The following is a 19,268-nucleotide window of genomic DNA, read 5'->3' as shown; positions in this document are numbered from 1 at the left end:
CTCTGGCCCACACTGAACGAAAAGTTGTCTTGGGCCACACATTAAATACACAAACACTAACAAAAACTAATGAGCAGAAAAAAAGGTGTTAAGTAGATTTATGTCTTTGTGTTGGGCCACATTCATAGCCATCCTGGGCCTCGGGTTGGACATCCGTGTTACAGTTTTCTGAGAGAAGAAAGGTAAGGAGTAGAGTGAGCCTTGGAGAATGACCTGCCTCCCAGGGCAGTGAACATCCTCTCCTGGACACCAGACTGCAGGGCTGAAGGAGGCCGGAATCCTTCTCTGCCCCTATCTTCAGGGAAATCCTCCCTAATGCTGGACCCAAGGTCAACTCTATTAATCCAAGAACCCAGCTAAATCTCATCTGCCTCCTCCAGGAACAATTGCCTCACTTTTTAAAAAAAAAGTATATTTAATTGATTATGATATTCTAGTTGTCCCGTTTTTTAAAAGTCAACAGTCACTTACCTATTCAGAAGTTACTGGACTCTACCCAATCCTCAAAGGTCACCATGAGACCACAGCAGAAGCAGACACAGTTCCCTTTTCAAGACCACTGAATCAACTGGAGACAAGGAGACAAGGCATGGCTGTGGGGTCAGGCCTGGCTGGGGGGACACATGCTATAGATCAGTGGTTTGCAGCTTTTGGGGGGTCCAGCATGAGAAAACAGGCCCTCTTTTGTTGTCAGGTTAGTGTGCATATGTACACTCACTTCTGCATACAATTTTAGAGAACCCCAGACTTGAGGTCCACTACGGATCCCTCTCCACCCCTACTCCTCACTCCGGCTGCAAAGTCCCAAAGCTCCTGAAGAGTCCAAGACAGGCACAAGTCCAACTTGATCATTCGTAGGACTGTCTTTTGCCAGATTTTGGGGCATAAACTAGTCTGTCCCTTCAGGAGGGTCAGAGAGGATAGGAGTAACTGCCTGGGGTTGTCCTAACCCTTGGCTGGGTCCAAAAACTGCTTTACTCAAGACAGGCCAGTGAATGGACAGAGTAAACAACAGACACACAACCATGAACTCAGACACAAATGCACACATCAAAATTATACAGGCACACCAGCTCTGATACAGGTATACAGTGGCCATGAAAACAGAGAGAGATGCAAAACTGCACAGATGTAAAAACACAAAAGCAGGCCCAATATACCTAAACGTAGACCAAAGGGACCCAAACTCCTGTTCGAGAAGGGGTAAACTCCAGCCGCCAACAGGACACTCACGCAGGGGGCGGGGCCAAGGGGGCGGGGCCAAAGGGCGGGGTCTCCGGGTCGGCTGAGGGTCAAGGGTCAGAAGGCGAGGCGCGCCCAAGATGGCGGCCTCCATGTGCGACGTGTTCTCCTTCTGCGTGGGCGTGGCAGGCCGGGCTAGGGTCCCGGTAGAAGTCCGCTTTGTGAGCAGCTGCAAGGTGAGGCCGGAGAAGATTCACCACCCCATCCAGTCTTGGAGACAGTCCTGTGGGACCCCATGCCCGGAGCCTAGAGGCTCCGACGCTGCGGCCCGGGCCCTGCTCGTGGCCAGGGGATTCTGTCTGTCCCTGCGCACAGGCTTCCGGGGCGGTCACGCCGTGTACCGGGGCCTTCAGAGTCTCTGTGCGCGCCCCCTTCCCACGGAACCGGGCCCGCCCGCCGGCGGCCCTAATGCGGCTGCGTTAGGCGGGGCTGCGGGGCTGCGGGGGGCCCGGCCTACCCGACCTGCATGGGGGAGGTCTTGCTCCTGGATCCCGGGAGCGGTCGGCGGGGATGTGTTGAGCAGAGGGAGCTGAGGTGTTAAAAAGCGTGGACCCTCAGGGAACTTTCCGAGTGAGATTTGGGTGGGGGTAAGGAAGGGCCGGGGAGTGCTAAGGAATTTGGATCGGAGCCTGAAGCCCATGGGAGCATTTGAAGGGTTCGAGCAGAAGAGTGATGATTTTGTCGTTTTATTGTGTTTTTTTTTTTAAGTTCGTTGTAGAAAAAAATGGAAAGTGCATGTAAAAGAAGAAGGTAAAATCACAACCCTATTTTTGTGCTAATATGTGTATATTAAAGTAGCATTTTTAGAAACTTTTTGATGTAGCAGTAAATCTTTCTGTATCGGTAAGCCTGTTACTATATATTTCTTTTTAAGAGCTAAGTAATAGTTTCAGTTTATTTCATGGGAGAGCCGCAGTTCTTTCAACCAAACACTTAGTTATGGGTTGTTATGTTGTATCTTATTTTTAATCCTGAGGTCAAAGGTCTGGAAGCTCATTTTCTGTGCACATATCCTTTTCTTTTCTTCTGCACTGAGTATTTCCTCTCCCAGTTATCTGTGCCAATTGATATGTGCAAAATGATATTGCTTTGTTCTCATTTACATTTCTCTGTTTACCGGGGAGGTTGAATAATATATCCTGTGTAGGGACCTTGTGTATCCTTAGTCCTTGCCCAAGATACCAGCCTTCTAGTCATATGTCTCCTGCTGTCAGCATTTTCATACTGATCCAGATGCCCTGCCCAACATCCATTGCCCTCTTTCCACACAAGGGACACGTGGGGCATTCCTCTCCTTCCATGGAAAGTCAGTGCCCTGTATTCTTGGCTTCCCTAGCTGCCCACATCCCCATCTCCACCCCAGGGCCTCTAGCACTCTTGATTGGCGTACAGTTTGATGTTGTCTCAGGTGCATTACTCCTGGCATGCCAAATTTTCCCCTTTACCATTACCTAATCCCCTGTCTCACAGCCTCCTTCACTCTTCACTTTTTCCCTCTCACTTCATTACGTCAGCCACTCTGCTGGCCTAGTTGTCCTGTCCTAGCCTTCTATCAAAACCCCAGCTCTGGAACTCTCCATGACTACACTGATCTGCTGGAGAAAACCGCATACCCACCTAGACTTAGTGACAAGATAGATTACCATGGACTCTTTGCATCTGTCTTCATCAGATAAGATTGGCTTGTGATTTTTATTTTGTGTAATTTCCCCAGATTACCATATCAGTTATGCTTGTGTTTTAGTAACACGGAGAAGCTTTATACTTCTCTCTGTTATTGAATATTTTAAATAGCATGAGAATTATTCTTTGGTTTAACAGAGCTGGCTCATAAAACCATAGTGACTAGGGGCTTCACATGGGGTAGTTTCAACCACTTTGTTGCTTCTGTGGATGTTGTCAAGAATGCTTTTTAAACATTTACCAACTGCTATCGCAGGGACATGACCTATCACAACAGAAACCTAACCAAATACAGTGGTGCCAACCAGAAGGCCATACTGGTATGTCAGCCATAAAACAGCACTGTTACTAGTCTGTCTGGGCTTTCTTATTTTTGAATTCATTTTTGGTAATTTATATTTTTAGTGAAATCATACATTTAAGATTTTAAAATTTACTACATAGTCTTAAGGTTTTGTACAATCTTTTTATAAAAATTATTTTTCAAATTGGAAATATATTTTTTATGGTTTGTGTCCTTTCTATTCAGGTTTAGTTCTCTCCAAGCTTCTTGAATGAATTAGAGCTGATTTTTTTTTTAAACATTTTCATATGTTTTAGGGATGAGTGGTTTTATAGAGGAATAGATCTGCTTCTTTTCACTTTGTTTTGATTACTAAATATTTTCTGCATTTGGTACTCAAGAAATAGATAGATATTTATTTAATATTGAGATTTGAGAGTGTTATAGATCTGTGCTCGTATCTTTTCGTCCCAGAGTGAAAGGCCAAGTTTTCATTTTGCTAGATTGGATGTCTGGGCTACGAGGGCAGGAGGTAGGGTTTCCAGGGGACAACCAGCTTGTGCCCATGGCTTTGCCCAATGGTTGGGTTCCAGCAGCCCCACTCCCATAGCTGTTCTGAGGGCAGAGATTTGTGGCTCAAAGGTTGCTGAGGGCCTGTCCTGGTCTGTACTTCCCTCCTGCTCTGACTTTGGGTGGTGCCCCTGTCTAGCCAGAGCTTCAGTGCTAGAAAAAAACAGGGAGCTACTCATGAGGCCATTCGACAGGACATTTCACTGCTGTGCTGATCATTTTTCTCTCTCCCTTTTTGTGACAGTTAGTGTTTGCAGGGGCACCATGTCCTTCTCTAAGTGAGCAGTGGGAGTTAGTGCCTGGTGGGGCCGTAACTTCCCTTGGTTCTAAAGCTGCCTCCTGAATCCCTTTGCACTTCTATGTGATAGCAATTCAGCGATTGTTTTCTCATCTTTCATCCCTTTTGTGATGTGTGTGGTGCTCTAGACCAGTACTTTTCAAAGTTTAACATGCATATGATTCATCGGGGCATCTTATTAAAATGCAGGTTTGGATTCAGCAGGTCTGGAGTGGGGCCTGGGATTCTGCATTTCTAACAGTCTCCCAGTGGATACCCAGGCTGCCAGTCTATCCCCTCACTTTGACCAGTAAGGAGCTACAGCTCATGAGGCACAGTCCCCTGTGCTATGTCATTGCATGCTGAAAACAACCTGGCTGATATTATTAAATTACTCACTTTTCATGTGGGGAATGGATGCAAAGAAGTGAAGCAGTTGGCTCAACGGTTCACAGCAGAGTAAGCATTGGGATTAGTGCCAGGAATAGTTATTCCTTTCAGAGAAACCCCTGAGCAGTGGTTGGGTGCCAGGTACTATGCTACATGCTGCGAGTACCTGCCTGATCAGGAATGTAAGGTACATTCTTCCCCAAACTAGGCCTCCCCTTCCCATGGTGTAGGATTTCTTTGCAACTGTTAGCAGCGGCATCACTGCCAGGATCCTGGTGGGGCATGTGGGTGACTCAGAGAAGGCTGCCCTGCTGTTATCAGCTCCCGGCACAGGAAGCTCCAGCCTGCTCTGAGCCTTGGCCCTGCTCTGGCCATTCTAAAAATTCTCCTCTGGGTAGTCCGAGATGGCTGGCATCCCAGTCCCTCTCCCTGAACAGGCTGAAAGAAGTGTGACTGCAGGTAGGTCAGGTTGCATTTTCAGAGGAGGCAGTGATGCAGGCGCTGACCATGCTTCATGAACCCTCCAGGGGCAGAGGCCTCTGCTGAGACGCAGCATGTGAGGGTGAGGCTGGGTGGCCCTCTGGGAGCCTTGGAACCATGTACTTTGTCTCCTCTAATGGCCATCCTGTTCCTTCTCTGCCCTCTTAGGGAAAGGGGCTCTTTGCCACACAGCTGATCCGGAAGGGGGAGACCATCTTTGTAGAACGGCCCCTGGTAGCTGCACAGTTTCTCTGGAATGCACTTTATCACTACCGAGGTGAGCACGTCTCTCATTCTGCATGGCTGCTGGGCCCAGCGGCCTCTGTGCAGGGGAAAGAGCTGCGCATACCCCTGCTGGTGGGAGTCTCTGGGATGTCAGGAGGAATGGCTGTCCTCCTTTGGAGAGCTATCCCCCATCTGATCTCGGCTGTTCAGGGCTGTGAATCTGTAGGAGAGAGGCTCTTTCAAGGTGCTCCCTGGGGAGGAATGTCACTCAGGTGCAACTCAGAGTCTAGTCCCATCATATAAGGGACTGGACATCATGCTGAAGGGCTCTGTGCCAAAGTGGAGCCCTGTGCCCAGAAGAGGCCACATTCCTATTGGCCAAAAAAGGCTGCATTAGGGGTTAGAAACTGGCCACATGCTTTTTCCCCTACACTTTTCTTAGGCCAGAGACAAACTGTGGAAGGAAGGTCACTTTTTTCCAGGATGTGGGAAAAGGCCAGTCTGAGTGAAGGGAGGGAGCCCCACAGACTACGTTCCATTGAGAAGCAGGGTGAAGGAGGAGGGAATCGTCTACCTTTGAATGCATGTGAAATTTATTCATTCATTTCATTCTTTAATGTGTTCATTTGCTCACTTCCCAAACATTGCGAGCATCTCCGACGTGCCCTGCACTATTCTAGCCCTGGGGATACTGCTGTGAAAAGGACAAGTGTGGCCCCTACTCTTTGAGACACACCGCCATGTCTGGCTCTCTCCCTCAGCCTGTGACCACTGCCTGCGGGCACTGGAGAAGGCAGAGGAGAACGCCCGGAGGCTGACTGGGAAACCTGGCCAGGTGCTGCCGCACCCTGAGCTATGCGCTGTGCGCAAGGACCTCCACCAGAACTGTCCCCACTGCCAGGTGAGTGTCCTGGGGAAGAGTACCTGAAAAAAAAGGACCGATATGGGAGAAACCTTAGCTGAAGTCCTCTCTGGGGAGACAAAAGCAAGGATGGACCTGGTCATAGCCCTTGAGAGCCACAGTAGGATAAGACATTGGCAAGGCTCGACTACTGTTCAGTTTCATCCTTCCTGTTCCAGGCCTGTTGTCTATGAGACGGGCTGGGCTGGGCGGGAGCTTGCCCTCTTCCTAAGAGCCTGGCTGGGGCTCTCCCTTCCGCCTGCTCTTCTCTTTCTTTCCCGTGGTTTTACAAGCCTGGGTTAGCAGGTATCCCCAGAACATTGTATGCTTTCTCAGGGCACAGTACTGCTGAGCTACTGCTCAGGGGCTCTTTGTGGAAGGGATGTAGTTAGAGAAGGTGAGTACCACATGGGACATCTGTGCCTCACCCCATGGCCAGATCCTGGGGTGCTGACCTCCACCCCCTCCAACAGGTGATGTACTGCAGTGCAGAATGTCGGCTGGCAGCCGCTGAGCAGTACCATCGGGTCCTGTGTACAGGCCCCTCCCAGGATGACCCCCTGCATCCTCTCAATAAGCTTCAGGAGGCATGGAGGTAGGTGGCTTTTCATTTCTTCTTTTCTTCACCTCTCCCTCATTGACTGCCTGTCTGCCTGGGCTCAACAGATAAACCATTTTTCTTAAGTTACCATCCCCCAGATTTCCCCCACCCCTCACTCATAGGATTAAACAGATGTCACACCACCCAGCCCACTGCCTTTGGTCTAAGCTGCCAGTCCTACCATCCTTGTCATTTCACACACTCCCCCAAAAAGCCTCATTAAGCCCATAAGAATGTGAGGTCCTGTCCAAGTCCTTGCCAATGACTTTCTTTGGTTACGAAGGAGGTGGGCAGGAAGGATTCTTTGTAGCTGTCAGATGGGATTTCCTTGAAATCAGCTACTGGGAAGGGAATTTCTAGGCCAGACCTTTTCCTTTCTCAGGAGTGTTCACTACCCCCCTGAAACCGCCAGCATCATGCTTATGGCCCGGATGGTGGCCACAGTGAAGCAGGTAAGCCCGCCTGATGCTTGCAGGGAGGCTGACTCTGGCCTCGTTCAGCAGCCCTGGGCCTTAGTCTCCTCCTTACCTCAGGACCTTGGCTTGGATGCAGGATTCCACCTGGGCTCTCCGAAGAACAGCTGCTTACCACGGATCTTAGGAGTCACTCACCATATGAGTCTGTTAGGGGGAGTGGGGCTCATCTTGCCTGTAGCCTTTGACTGCTGAGAGGACTTCCTGTGTAGCAGCAGTTCACGCATTCAATTTGTAAACACCACTTTTTTAGGATTGTGTCTCTTAAATAAAGCAAGAGAAGCCATAGTAACCCCTTCTATTAATATTGTTGCTGCTCAGCCTGATTCTCCTATTTTTCCAAGTGTGGTTGAATTGGCTAGGCGGGCCTCAGTTGGGGAGATGGTTGGGGCTCTGCAGGCTCTGGAGGAAGTCCCTAGTGAGGGGAAGGCTCTACCTGCAAGTCCAGGTGTGGTGGTGTTTCTCTGGTGGCAGGGGCTTTAGAAACATAGGCTACCCCTCCCACATGGGTGACAGTGGCAGTAAGGATGCAGATGTCCGTGGGTCCAGGTGTGCATGTGCATGTGTGAATGCAACTGAAACATTTGTTCACTGCAGGCTAAGGATAAAGATCGTTGGGTCAGGCTCTTCTCTCAGTTCTGTAATAAAACGGCCAATGAGGAGGAGGAGATTGTCCACAAACTCTTGGGGGACAAATTCAAGGTTGGTCTTTTCCCATGATCCCTCCATGCCAATAGCCTGAGATAGTCTGTGGTTTCCTGAGGGGAGCCCCACATTTGGTCCCTTCCGGCCAGAAGTCTATTCGGAGGACTTACATTCCTGCCGCTGTTTAACTTTGTGACCTAATGGGGACCTAAAACTGGGAAGTGGGGTGATGACAGAGGAAGGAGAGGTGCCCTGATATGGAAAAGCAGGACCTAGTGATAGGACAGCAGTGGGCAAACAGGTATTACGAAAAATGGAAGGCTGGGGGTCTGCAGGATCAGGGAGCAGAATGAAACAGAATTTTCGCTGCCAATGTACTGAGTACCCATTCCCAATCAAAGAATTACAGATTCTCATTGAGGACAGCAGGTTTCCACTCAGGAGCTGCCTACAGGTGAAGGCAGATGTGTAAAAGGGCATCTGGGGTGGGCCTTCCTACCTCGAACTCTGAGGGAAGGAGAGGAAGAGTTGGGCTGGTCTGCAGGTTGATTAGGGAGCCTGGAGGTTGGTGCTGAGGACAGATGTTCGAAGCTAGGCGTCCTCAGCCCTGCCGGTACGGGTGCTGGGAAATGGGGTTTTGGGGTTTGCCACTCTGGAGCTGAAGCAGGCCAGTGCGCTGCTGTGGCTCTTTGGAGATATGGACTCTGGCCTTCCTTTGCCCCCAGGGAACACTCAGTCTACAGAGATGGCCCTTTTCCTTCCCTCACAAGGTCTTCAGGGCCCTGCCTGGGTGCTAACTGGAAATCCTCAGAGATGCAGGTCTCCCTGTTTTTCCTAAACCAGGGCCAGCTGGAACTTCTGCGGAGACTCTTCACGGAGGCCCTTTATGAGGAAGTACTCAGCCAGGTGAGTGAGGAGGGTGGGACCAGTGTCCTCGCCAGTTACTCCAGCCCTTTAGGAGCGACTGGGTCAGCATTTTCTACTGGGACAGCTCAGCCAGGGCTGACTTGGTCTCCCGGAGTAGGGATGGGACTGACTCACCGAAGAATTCCTGAACAGAGTTGTTTCGGGAACAAAAGCCAGTGGCTGTAACCTGAGTGCTCGTCTCTCTTCCACCCCTGTAGTGGTTCACCCCAGATGGATTCCGGTCTCTCTTTGCTCTTGTTGGGACAAATGGTCAAGGAATCGGGACCAGGTTAGGAGACAGTGTTCTGGATATATTGGACTCGCCCCTTGGGCTCTGGTGGGAAATTGACAGCTCTTTTCAAGAGCAGGCTGGGGCAGGGTGCAACTTTGTGGCCAGAGTACTGGACTATACACAGTGGTAACGATCACTGAGCTGATGGAGTCTGTGCCTCTTGGGAGCTTGGGTCTGTTGGGGAAGATGGGGCCCTGCCCTGGAAAAAGAAATGGGTTTAACTTGTGTGGAGGAGGAGAGCCCTGTGAACCTGGCCTCCTGCTCTCCAACCATGACTGCCTGGGATCCCCAGCTCCCTAAGCCAGTGGGTCCATGCCTGTGATGCTCTGGAGCTGAAGTCTCAGGACCGCGAGCAGCTGGATGCCTTCATTGACCAGCTGTACAAGGACATTGAGGCAGGTTGGTGAGATGGAGACACCCCCCACCCCAGTCAGATGGTGGACACAGTCTTTCCCCAAGGACCTCTGAGTTAGTAGTGGGGGACATGACCCTGCATGCCTGTGGAAGCCTCAGATCTGTCCAAGGGACAGATGAGAAATGGTCCTGAGATCCATGCAGAGGCGCAATCTCTGTGGGTGGGGGAGTGCTGGACAAATAAGAGTGCTATCATTTATAGAAAGGCGAGGCTTGAGCCTCAGAGATGTAGTAAATTCAGGTGAAATGGTAGGAATCAGGTGCATCAGTGTGGTAGACAGTGAGGCAGTCCCTTTCCTTGAAAAGCTAGTTTTCTTTTCCCTATAAAGTGGGTAGAATAACATCTGCATATTACTTCTTACAGCAACTGGCGAGTTTCTTAACTGTGAAGGATCAGGCCTCTTTGTGCTTCAGAGCTGCTGTGAGTCTTGGCACTGAGGAGGGGTGGCCTCATAGTCATGGTGCATCTCTTTCTGTTCACCTCTTCTAGGCGGATGGGTTGAGTCTGGGAGTGGGGTTAGATCTGAGCTTCTTGGAGAGTCCTCTGGTCCTTTTTGGTCCATCAGTTGTTCATCCATTCATTCACTGGATTGCTGGCCCCTTAATATACAGGGTCCGGCAGAAGTAGCGCCTGCTTGAGTATGGTTGGTAGGGTAATGTGTGCATAATAATTTATAGTTTTAATTTGAACATTTCACCTAAGATATCATATGGGGTGCTTGTGATATTGTTATGTTATAGAATTACATGCTTATGGTTTTGTGATAAAATTTTATAATAAAAAAGGGGCATTATTTGTGCCGGACCTTGTATGTTTATACAGAAGACCTTCCAGTGGGTCAGACCCTGTGCTTTGACAGGGCACTGAGCTGTGACCCTCAGAGGAACCATGGCTGTGTACCACCAGTGCCCTGTGAAATTTGGCAGGGAGTGTTGTGACAGCCTGAGAGGCCCTCGGGATCCTGGGAAGAGGGAGCTCAGGCTAGCAGGCAGTCCCCACTTGCCGAGGAGGGGTAGAGTCAGCTCAGACTATTGTCTGTGCTAGATCCAGCCTTCCGCCCTCTGGTTTCCTCACTGCAAATCCCTCTACGCATGTTGCAGGGCCACTAGACCCTCCCGAACTAGGCTCTCAGAGGGCCTGGCTCAGCTGTTATCAGACGTTCAGCAGCAGACAGGACTGAGTTAGTGGTTTGACATGGGCAGCCCTGTCGTGGCCCTGTGCCTCCCTTTGTGAGACACTGGGGATACAACTGAGAATCACGGTGATCAGTGAGGAGGAAAGCAGTGGCAGACATGGATGGTGGCAGAGGGAGTGATATGGGCATGCATTTGTGTCTGTGCTCTGTGCTCTTGAGGAAAGAGCACTGGATGAGGAGTTAGGAAACTCGAGTTCTAGGACCTGCGCAGCCCTAGCTGGGATCAGAAAACAAGAAAGGATGGGACCTAGTACTCTCCAGAGTTGAGGCTGTTGTGTTTATTAGTCAGCAGTCCTAACAACCTGCCTCTCATGACCCAGGCAACCACAGCTGTGTCCCCAATGCAGAGACCTCCTTCCCAGAAAACAACTTCCTCTTGCATGTCACTGCCCTGGAGGACATTAAGCCAGGAGAGGTGAGGGGCCGGGAGCTGTGGGGAGCATGGGTAGCGGCAGTGGGCTTTGCAGGCTCTCTCCACAGACTGGAAACAGCAGTGGCTCGGGCCCAAGTTCGGGCTGTTGAGTTGAATCCCCCATGCCTCAGGGAAAGAGACTTTCTGTCCATGGATATGCTCTGACCCCACCCCATTTCTTGAAAAAATAACTCCAGAACACCTCAGAGCAGTGTTTTGAGAGACAGCTGTATGCCAGGTTCTTGTCTCTAGCCACCTTTTTTCTTTCTTTTTAAATCCTCACTTGAGGATATGTTCTTGCTGATTTTATAGAGAGGAAGGGGAGAGAGAGAGAAACACTGATTGGTTGCCTCTTGTATATACCCGGACAGGGGATCAAACCTGCAGCCTAGGTATGTGCCCTGACCCGGAATTGGACCCGAAACCTTTGGGTGTACGGGACAATGCTCCAACCAACTGAGCCACCTGGCCAGGGACCCAGCTACCTTTAGATGAACAAACCTGTAGCTTCTAAGAAAGTCGGAGGTGGCTCTTTGTGGCTTGGGCTATGAGGAGCTAGTGTGGGTCTGGGGTCCTGGCTGTTAGCACAATACATAGCCTGGCTGAATCTTCTACCAGGGCAAGTAGCATCGCACCAAGATAACTTCTGAACCCAGCCACTGACCTTGCCCCTTAATGCCTTTAGCCATGGCCTGGGGCTAACTGCAGTCCTCTTGCTGCCTCACAGGTTAGAGCCTCGTAGAGATCTGTTTGCTGAGGCACAGGGAATGGATCAGAGCAGTGCATCCATTCATGCAGGGCAGCTTGGGCCCTTGGGATAGGGCAGAAGGTGGGGACAGGGTAGTGGTTGGGGAGGCCCTAATCCCTAATAGAGAGCACAGGCTGGGAGGACCCACTTCTCCTCTGCCCTCCAGGAAATCTGTATCAGCTACTTAGACTGCTGTCAGCGGGAGCGCAGCCGCCACAGCCGCCACAAGATCCTCAGGTGCCAGCTGGGGACGAGGTGGGCAGCTGGGCTTGGGTCCTCCATCCCAGCAGCTGCCTGACTTCACCCTCCACCATCCCCCTACCCCCTGCAGGGAGAACTATCTGTTTGTCTGTTCCTGCCCCAAATGCCTGGCAGAAGCTGATGAACCCAACATGACCTCAGAAGAGGAGGACGAAGAAGACGAGGGAGAGCCAGAAGATGCAGAGCTGGGGGATGAGATGACTGATGTGTGATGTCACCCTGCCTGGCAGGGGCCCCACCCCAGACTCTGCCAGAACAGGGGGTCTTCCCCCAGAGAAGAGGCTTGGAAGGAACTCCCCACTCCTGTTGCCTGCTTCCCCCAGTCCAGCTCTGTTTCTGCCACAGGGTGCAGGACAGAGGCTGGACCCTCGGCCCTCCATTTCCCACCAGACCTCATGTGCTGGACACTGCTGCTGAATGGCTCAGGTTCTGCATTGTCACTGAGCCTTTCAGAATTGTCCTCCCCCTGCAGTTCTCCACTCCAGAGTGTGAGCAGCTGGAACCAAGGTCAGAGCCTAACAGTGTTTCTTGACCTTTGGTCCCATGGCTATGCCTGCCCGTCCCTCCGAGGCTTCACCTCTCTCTACTTGCTGTGGAGGGGGTAGCAAAGTGGCAGTCAGAACAGCCTTACTTTATTGAAGAACGGTGGGGGGGGGGAGTTGCCCTCACCTTCTTCCCTGCCTCCCACCATTGCAGCTGATAAGGCAACTGCCTGGCTACTACTAGCACAGCTGGGGGAGGCAGGAAGGAGGGGCTGGGCGTCCAGAGCACTCTCCCTAAGGCTCTCTGCTGGGAATGCTGGGCAGGGAGAATTCCCTCTCCCCACCTCCCCACTCCCGCCACTTGGACATCTCAGGGAGTGGAGATTAACCCCTTCCCCAAGCTCCAGAATCTCTGTATCTTGTGCCTTGCCTCTCAGCCCTGGCACAGGGGCGGGCCCCATGGAATGGAAAAGGCCTCTGCGTCCCTCAGGAGGGGTATGTGGGGGATCATCAGCCAGCCCTCACACCCTCTTCCCACTGAGGACTCCAGCAGCATGGCTGAGACCTGGGGATGGCAGGCCTGTGCTCCTTAAGTTACGATGCTCTAGTTATCCCTGGGACCCATAGAACATGAATCAGTGAGGGGCTCTCCTGCCCTCCATCTTTAGGGTCTCCACAGAGGAACACCGAAGTCTTCCAGAAACCTAGAGGAACTGGGCTAGATACTCAGATTAGCCTGGACTGTGCCCCCATCCCCAGATTAGCAGTACCCCTCATTCTTGGGTTGGGTGCTATGAGAATTATAACCCTTCACTTGCAGTTTTCAGAATTCTGCCTACCTTCCCTAAGGGGTCTTCACGTCCCCCTGCTAAGGGATCCCAGGAAGGCAGATGGCTGTCCACAGGCCCTTCCCTGGATTATGAGCCAGGTGGAGCCTGCCTCTCTGGCCTGTGGGGTTCTTCCTCCTTCACAGCAGCTGGCATCCCCTCCCACCCCTGCCTGCCCACTGTTCTCAATAAAGTGTGAGTGGTGACAGGCCTCTGAAGGAATGCTTGGTGGAACAGGACTTGCCAGAATGCCAGAGCACGTGGCAGAAGGGTACATGGGGTAGACCAGGTAATGGTAGGAGGTGGGGGCTCTAGCTCCCCAGTTGGGGCTCATTCCTGGTCCTGCCTCCACTCTGCTGTGCTGATGTTCTAAAGCCCCAGAGGACTATGGCTCCTAAGATCTTAAGCAGAAGGCTGTGTTGGGACCCAGGATGGCAATCTGAAGGACCTTGGACAAGTCTTTTGTCCTCCCTGGGCCTTAGTTTCCTCCCCTCAGTACAAGGGCTTCTGGCCAGTAGAGATCAAAGACTCCCCCCACTTGTGTGCTCTTACTCTAGGACACAGTTGCAACCCTGATGAGAGGCTTTATTGCTAAAAAGTCAGTGAGGGTTTATTGAGTCCTTAAACACCAGCTCTTAAACCACTCCAGCAACTGCTGTGAAGGACACTGAGGAGATGCTGGGTGGGGAGGCTGGAGTCAGGTGGGATGTGACAGGTCATGGGGTTCTCAGGCCACCTGCCTTTTGCCCCTGTTCCATATTCTAGCCAAGAAGCCCTGGGACATGGGTCTTACATCTTCCCATGGCCTGAGACAACCTTGGAGGCCCCAGGGAAGGGAAACAGTGGTGTGGCTCCCCTTAGCCTAGACCAGGCCCACTCCTTCCTCTACCTGGCTCCACCTGTCCGCAAGTGCCGTCTCCAGGTCCCACACAGCAGAGTTCCTGGGTTTCCCCTTCCCAGCCTAGAGTTGCTTTATGGGTGGAAGGTGGGACCGACTCTTCTACCAGAAGGTCCAGGGCGGTTGCAGCAGCTCAAAGGTGGGGATGCTGGTGACATTAACTGGGATGGAAATGATGGCCCACGGCAGCCCGTGCTGTTCCAGGGAGCGGCGGATCATGTAGCTGGTAGGGCATGAAGAGAGGTGGTGACAGTCACTTTCTCAGCATCCCATCATGTCCCACTGTCACTCTGGGAGTTCCAGAGCCCAAAGACTTTTGGCCCTCCAACTGGCCCCCCCCCCCCAAGATGAGGCTTGTGGGAAGGGACTAGTGATTGCCCTTGACCTCCCCAAGTCATGGCACCCAACCTAGTGCTGACACAGCCAGAGACAAGGAGCCCTCACCCATCTCGGCCGAGCAGGAAGAGGGCAGGTATGTCAGCCGTGCGCTTGGTACTGTCCTGGATCATCTCCACGTAGAAGCTGTCATTGTCAACTGCGTTGTCAGAGATGATCACCGCCCGCCCACCGTGCTCCTGCACCACCCGAGTCTTGGAGAGGAAGGAGCAGCCCCTAGAAGAGGTGATGATGAGATCAAAGGAAAGGCAGGGTTTAGCCACCCCTCCCCCAAGCCGTCGCCCTAGAAGGATGAATGGAGAACCATGGGTAATTTTTAATAAAGGCTCATAAATAAATGGCCAAAAGGCACAGATAATCATAAAGACTCTTAAAATGATGATTATTTAAAAACTCACAGGACCACCAGCACCATCGATCTTAGAATCTACCATATTCATGCCCTCCCCTGCTGTGCCTGTCTGCTGCTCACCCCCTTTCCACCAGAGCAATCTGGTCCTGGATGAAGAAACCGTTGCTGAGTTCTCCACAGGCCTCTGCAGGTTCCGCGGGGACAAGGTGGATCTGCTCATACCTTGTGTGCTGGAAGACATGGAGACGGGTCTGAGTGTGACGAGATGCACCTGCTTTGAGACCATGCTGACATCCCATTCTATCCCCTCACAAGATGTGAAGGGAAGGTGTGGAGTGGTTTCTGTGTGTTGGGCACTTCATTCTCACAAAGGCATATCTAGTCATCCTACCCTTTCCCACGAGATAGGCAGGAGAGTTGCTATGGACCCAGAGAGAGGCAGTACCTTGTCTTAAGTCATCTCATTCAGAGGCAGGACTTTCAGGGTCCTTGGTTTTTCACCATTTCATGTTCCCAAAGATAGCTGGTCCCAATGTGGTGCCCAGGTCTGTATTATGCTCAGGGAAGTAGCTGGAAGCCCTTCCTGCCCTGCAGCCCCAGAGGGCAGAGCTGGATTCTGCTCCCTTCCCTGTCCCAGCACTCAGGTATTGGTTGAAGGGATGAGAAGGGTCGTCTCAGCTTAGTGGGGAGAAGATGGAGACAGGACCGGAGAGGAGGGGCCCGCCCTGAACTTACAAAGATACCACCAAAGTCCTTGGCAGGTGTAGCTGTGAAAATGTATCGAATGTCTCCAGGACTCAGCACTTGGAAGTACAAATAATCATGGATTCGTAAGCCTGAAAAATAAAGAATAGAGGTGAGAAGCCTCCATGGACCCTATAGTCTTCAGCTAAACAACCTGTAGTCTGGGACCAGGGACCCAGCTTCAGCCAAGTGGGTCCTCTAGGTGGGTGGGATAGATGGCCCCTGCCCTGGGGAGGATAGAGCCGAAGCACTGTTAGTAATCCTGGAGATTTATAGCTGCCCCTGCTTACAAAGGTGAGCCAGGGAAACTGAAATCTCTAGTCTTATCTGAGTGTTAATCCATTTTAGCCCTGGTGTTACCTCTCTGAGGATTAATCTATCTTTGCTTTCAAGTGCACCCAAAAGTTTCAAGGTGGAGGGTGTGGTAGTCTAGGTACAAAACAATTCTCACTAAAACTTAAAAGCTGACTCTAGCCCTCGCTGGTATGGCTTGGTTGGTTGAAGTGTCGTCCTGTAACCAAAAGTTCACCAGTTCAATTCCCAGTCAGGGTACATGCCCAGGTTATGGGCTCAGACTCTGTTTGGGGTGCCTGCAGGAGACAACCAATCAGTGTTTCTTACATCCATGTTTCTCTCCCTTCCCCTCTCTGTCAAATGAGAATAAAATAAATCTTTAATAATAAAAACAATTGACTTTCTGGTCCCACTGCCATCCTTCTAGTCCACCACTACCATTTCTTGTCCTGACTGTCCTACCTTCCTCCATTCTTGCTCCCTAAGGTCCATTCACCAAACAACAGCCAAGCACTTTCTTTAAAAATATATATATTTTTAGAGAGAGGGGAAGGGAGGGAGAAAGATGGAGAGAAACATCAATGTGTGGTTGCCTCTCACACACCTCCTACTGGGGACCTAGCCTACAACCCAGGCATGTTCCCAGACTGGGAATTGAACCCATGATCCTTTGGTTTGCCAGCACTCAATCCACTGAGTCACATGAGCCATGACCTTCTGAAAGCAATTTAGCAAATATGACCATGTCACCACACCCATGGCTTCAGTGCCCATCTACAGCTTCCCTTTGCACTTAAAATCTAAACTCTTAACTATGGCCTGCAGGGCCCTGCTCCAGTGGGCCTTTGGCTACTCCAACCTTATCTCCTTACTCTGTTCAGCCTACACTGGACTCTTCAGTTTCTTCACTTCTCTGAATCTTCTTACAAGCTGTTCTCTCACTCTGGGAGGCTCCCTACCCTCACTTCATCCCACCTCAACCTATTTACCTGGCTCACTCCTACTCATCTGTAGGGTCATAGCTTAAATGTCACTTTCTCAGAGAAACCTGCCTTATGACTGCCCTCCCTTTATGTCCATTCAAATGTACTTTTTCTCCATTGACACTATCAATGTAACATGTAATTATAGAATACTCATAGTTGTTTTGTTGTTTAATGTCTGTCTCCTCCACTGGGACAAGGACCATAAATTTGTAGCTTCATCCAATGCTGTATCCACATTACCTAACAGTGGTAATGTGAGTGGGATATAGTGAGTAGGTGGTAACAGTGAGTAGGATATAATGGGTGCACAATAAGGGCTGTTGAATGAATGAATATTTCCAGGTCCACTGCACGGAGGAAAAGAATGGCCAGAACCAGATTTTTTCTGGGGTATGGGAACTTCTTTTCAGCACCAAAGTGTAATGTTTCACCTAGACTTGAGTGTCTGGTTTCCTTAGCCCAAAGAGTCCGTGAATGTGGAAAGGTGAGAGCCACTGCCGTGGGTCAATTAGTCAATCAATAAACCACCAAGCCACTACTGTGTGCCAGGGTTGGGACTGATTATGGTTTTAGTTGTCCTTTCCTACCACCCAAATCATAGTCACCAGGTAGGACGCCTCTGCCTTGGCACGGGTCTATGCATCCTTTTACCTTGGGAATGAGGACTTGCCATCAGATACAAATACATTCCCAGGAGCCTTCCTGGATTAGCACTAAACTCGCCCCCCACCTCCCCACCCCCCACATCTTTGCCTGGCCTCAGCGTCTGCTGATCTGTGGAAATTAGGCGTAGTATACATATGTGTATGGCCATATATATTTCTGTGCTCTTGTAGATGCGAACAGGTTGTGTACATCTGTGCTTGCATGTGAGTACGCATGTAGAAGTGTGTTCCTGAATATGTATGTTAGCATTCACATATATTTACGGGAACACACATACATATACGGGAACATATATGGGAACCAGCATATGGGATCTCTACTTGTCCCATGTTCCTCCTCTTGGTCGCTCCCTCAGCCACAGGGGTCAGCATTAGTCGGGGTAGGGGGAGAGTCTTGCTTTCACGTGGGGAGATGAGGCTCAGAGCCCAGCCTCAGGTCGCACCCAGCTCAAGTTCCTGAGGACCAGCACCCACCCATTCTAACCACCCGAACTCGCCGGGTCCTCAAGGTGACCTGTGGCCCCCAGCCCAAGCCACGCACAGGCTGGACAGCCCGCCCCGCAGCACAGCCCCGCCCGTTGCCGCTCACCGTGGGCCGCGACGCACGCGGGGAGCCAGAGCACGAGACAACACCAGCCCACAGCGCCGAGGACCATCTCCGGGGCCCGGTCGGGCGCCGCGCTTCCTACAGCCACCCCGTCGCCGCTTCGTGCTCGCGGGACTTCGGCCTGACAGCTGCTCCTGCCTCCCGCCCCCAGACCCGCTCCCTCCGCTGGTTAGTGGATGGGAACGAGGCCCACGGCTGATTGGCTATGACGCCGGTTCTTGTAGCCACACTTTTTACCTCTGCGCCGTAGTCCACTCCCTATTGATCAATAGAAGTGGGGCCAAGGGCTGATTGGTCTAAACTCTTAACAGCAAAAGCCAGCCCCCACTCCAGCCCCGCCCCTGCATTTCTCAGTTTGGATTGGACTCCTAGGACCTTGCGGCTATGAGTGGGCTGGCAGGGACGACAGAAAACTGGAGGTGGGCTCTTGGGAGCACTCACTTCAGTCGATGCAAGTCTTGGTTTTCAACTCTTGTGGTCTCGGCGGGATTCCCCCTGGGGCTGCCTCGCACGACAATGAATTTGCTTTCTCCTAGCTATGCTTTTCTCCTCCCCGACCCCTTCTTGGAAAAGCATTTGTCTAGCGCACAGGTGATCTCCGGCGATCCCGCGCTGCTCTTCTTCCTCTGCCCAGTCCCACCAGTGCTTTCGCGGTCGCAGTGGTAGGAGATGGAGACGTGGTTAGATGCACCCCACCCTCGAGAAGCTCTGGCCAGTACAGAGCCAGAAAGCGGGCATTGGGCCCAAGTACCCACGCCAGCTTCTCTACCACTTACTGTGCAGCTGAGACTTTGGCCACCTTTCCTAAGCTCTCAGCCTGTTTCCTCATCTGTAAAATGGACATGACAGTACCAACGGGATAGGGTTGTAAGCATTAAATGAAATCACTCATGTTAAGGGCACATTTAGGATAAGCTTGCCCCACAATCACTGTTCAATAAATATTTATTTCATATCTTGGTCTGGCGTCCGGGGGCGTCGAGGGGATGTGTTGCAGGCCGAGCAAGGATCCTTCATA

The 19,268-nt window shown here is 51.4% G+C and overlaps 2 protein-coding genes and 1 long non-coding RNA gene across 4 annotated transcripts; 1 reads left to right on the top strand and 2 right to left on the bottom strand.

The window, feature by feature from the left end:
• Positions 1–407: 407 nt before the first annotated feature.
• LOC118501123 lies at positions 408–1,251 on the bottom strand. Its single transcript, XR_004903719.1, has 2 exons — positions 1,161–1,251; positions 408–611 (listed from the first exon to the last, which is right to left on the bottom strand). It is a non-coding gene; the product is annotated as an uncharacterized LOC118501123 (long non-coding RNA).
• Positions 1,252–1,274: 23 nt separating this feature from the next.
• SMYD5 (SMYD family member 5) lies at positions 1,275–14,380 on the top strand. Of its 2 annotated transcripts, none has more exons than XM_036028066.1 (13): positions 1,275–1,418; positions 5,094–5,202; positions 5,912–6,051; positions 6,525–6,646; positions 7,035–7,104; positions 7,723–7,827; positions 8,590–8,676; positions 8,895–8,965; positions 9,261–9,367; positions 9,747–9,803; positions 10,899–10,993; positions 11,905–11,975; positions 12,070–13,516. In XM_036028066.1, the coding sequence occupies exons 1-13, from the start codon at positions 1,323–1,325 to the stop codon at positions 12,209–12,211; spliced, it is 1,272 nt and encodes a 423-aa protein (XP_035883959.1). In that variant the 5' UTR covers positions 1,275–1,322; the 3' UTR covers positions 12,212–13,516. The 2 variants fall into 2 exon arrangements, with proteins under 2 accessions (XP_035883959.1, XP_028371750.1); XM_028515949.2 differs by having other exon boundaries at positions 1,295–1,418; positions 8,614–8,676; positions 12,070–14,380.
• PRADC1 (protease associated domain containing 1) lies at positions 12,798–18,405 on the bottom strand. Its single transcript, XM_028515950.2, has 5 exons — positions 18,233–18,405; positions 15,690–15,790; positions 15,075–15,184; positions 14,651–14,818; positions 12,798–14,429 (listed from the first exon to the last, which is right to left on the bottom strand). Exons 1-5 carry the CDS (start codon positions 18,297–18,299, stop codon positions 14,309–14,311), a joined length of 567 nt encoding a protein of 188 aa, XP_028371751.1. The 5' UTR covers positions 18,300–18,405; the 3' UTR covers positions 12,798–14,308.
• Between the last annotated feature and the right edge of the window lie 863 nt (positions 18,406–19,268).

Source organism: Phyllostomus discolor, chromosome 6 (genome assembly GCF_004126475.2).
Source record: "Phyllostomus discolor isolate MPI-MPIP mPhyDis1 chromosome 6, mPhyDis1.pri.v3, whole genome shotgun sequence".
In the NCBI taxonomy this organism is placed as follows: Eukaryota; Metazoa; Chordata; class Mammalia; order Chiroptera; family Phyllostomidae; genus Phyllostomus; species Phyllostomus discolor.
The sequence above is the reverse complement of the archived record's forward strand: the minus strand, read 5'-3'. Positions and strand labels throughout refer to the sequence as shown.

Bases quoted from the DNA above. Each gene is read 5' to 3' on its own strand.
- SMYD5 (XM_036028066.1), top strand. From the start codon at position 1,323: ATGGCGGCCTCCATGTGCGACGTGTTCTCCTTCTGCGTGGGCGTGGCA. The intron at 7,828-8,589 runs GTTGGTCTTTTC...TCAGAGATGCAG, and splicing joins TCTTGGGGGACAAATTCAAG to GTCTCCCTGTTTTTCCTAAA. The intron at 9,368-9,746 runs GTTGGTGAGATG...TACTTCTTACAG, and splicing joins GTACAAGGACATTGAGGCAG to CAACTGGCGAGTTTCTTAAC.
- PRADC1 (XM_028515950.2), bottom strand. From the start codon at position 18,299: ATGGTCCTCGGCGCTGTGGGCTGGTGTTGTCTCGTGCTCTGGCTCCCC. The intron at 15,791-18,232 runs GTGAGCGGCAAC...TTTATTTTTCAG, and splicing joins CGCGTGCGTCGCGGCCCACG to GCTTACGAATCCATGATTAT. The intron at 14,430-14,650 runs GTGAGGGCTCCT...ATGCCCTACCAG, and splicing joins TTCCTGCTCGGCCGAGATGG to CTACATGATCCGCCGCTCCC.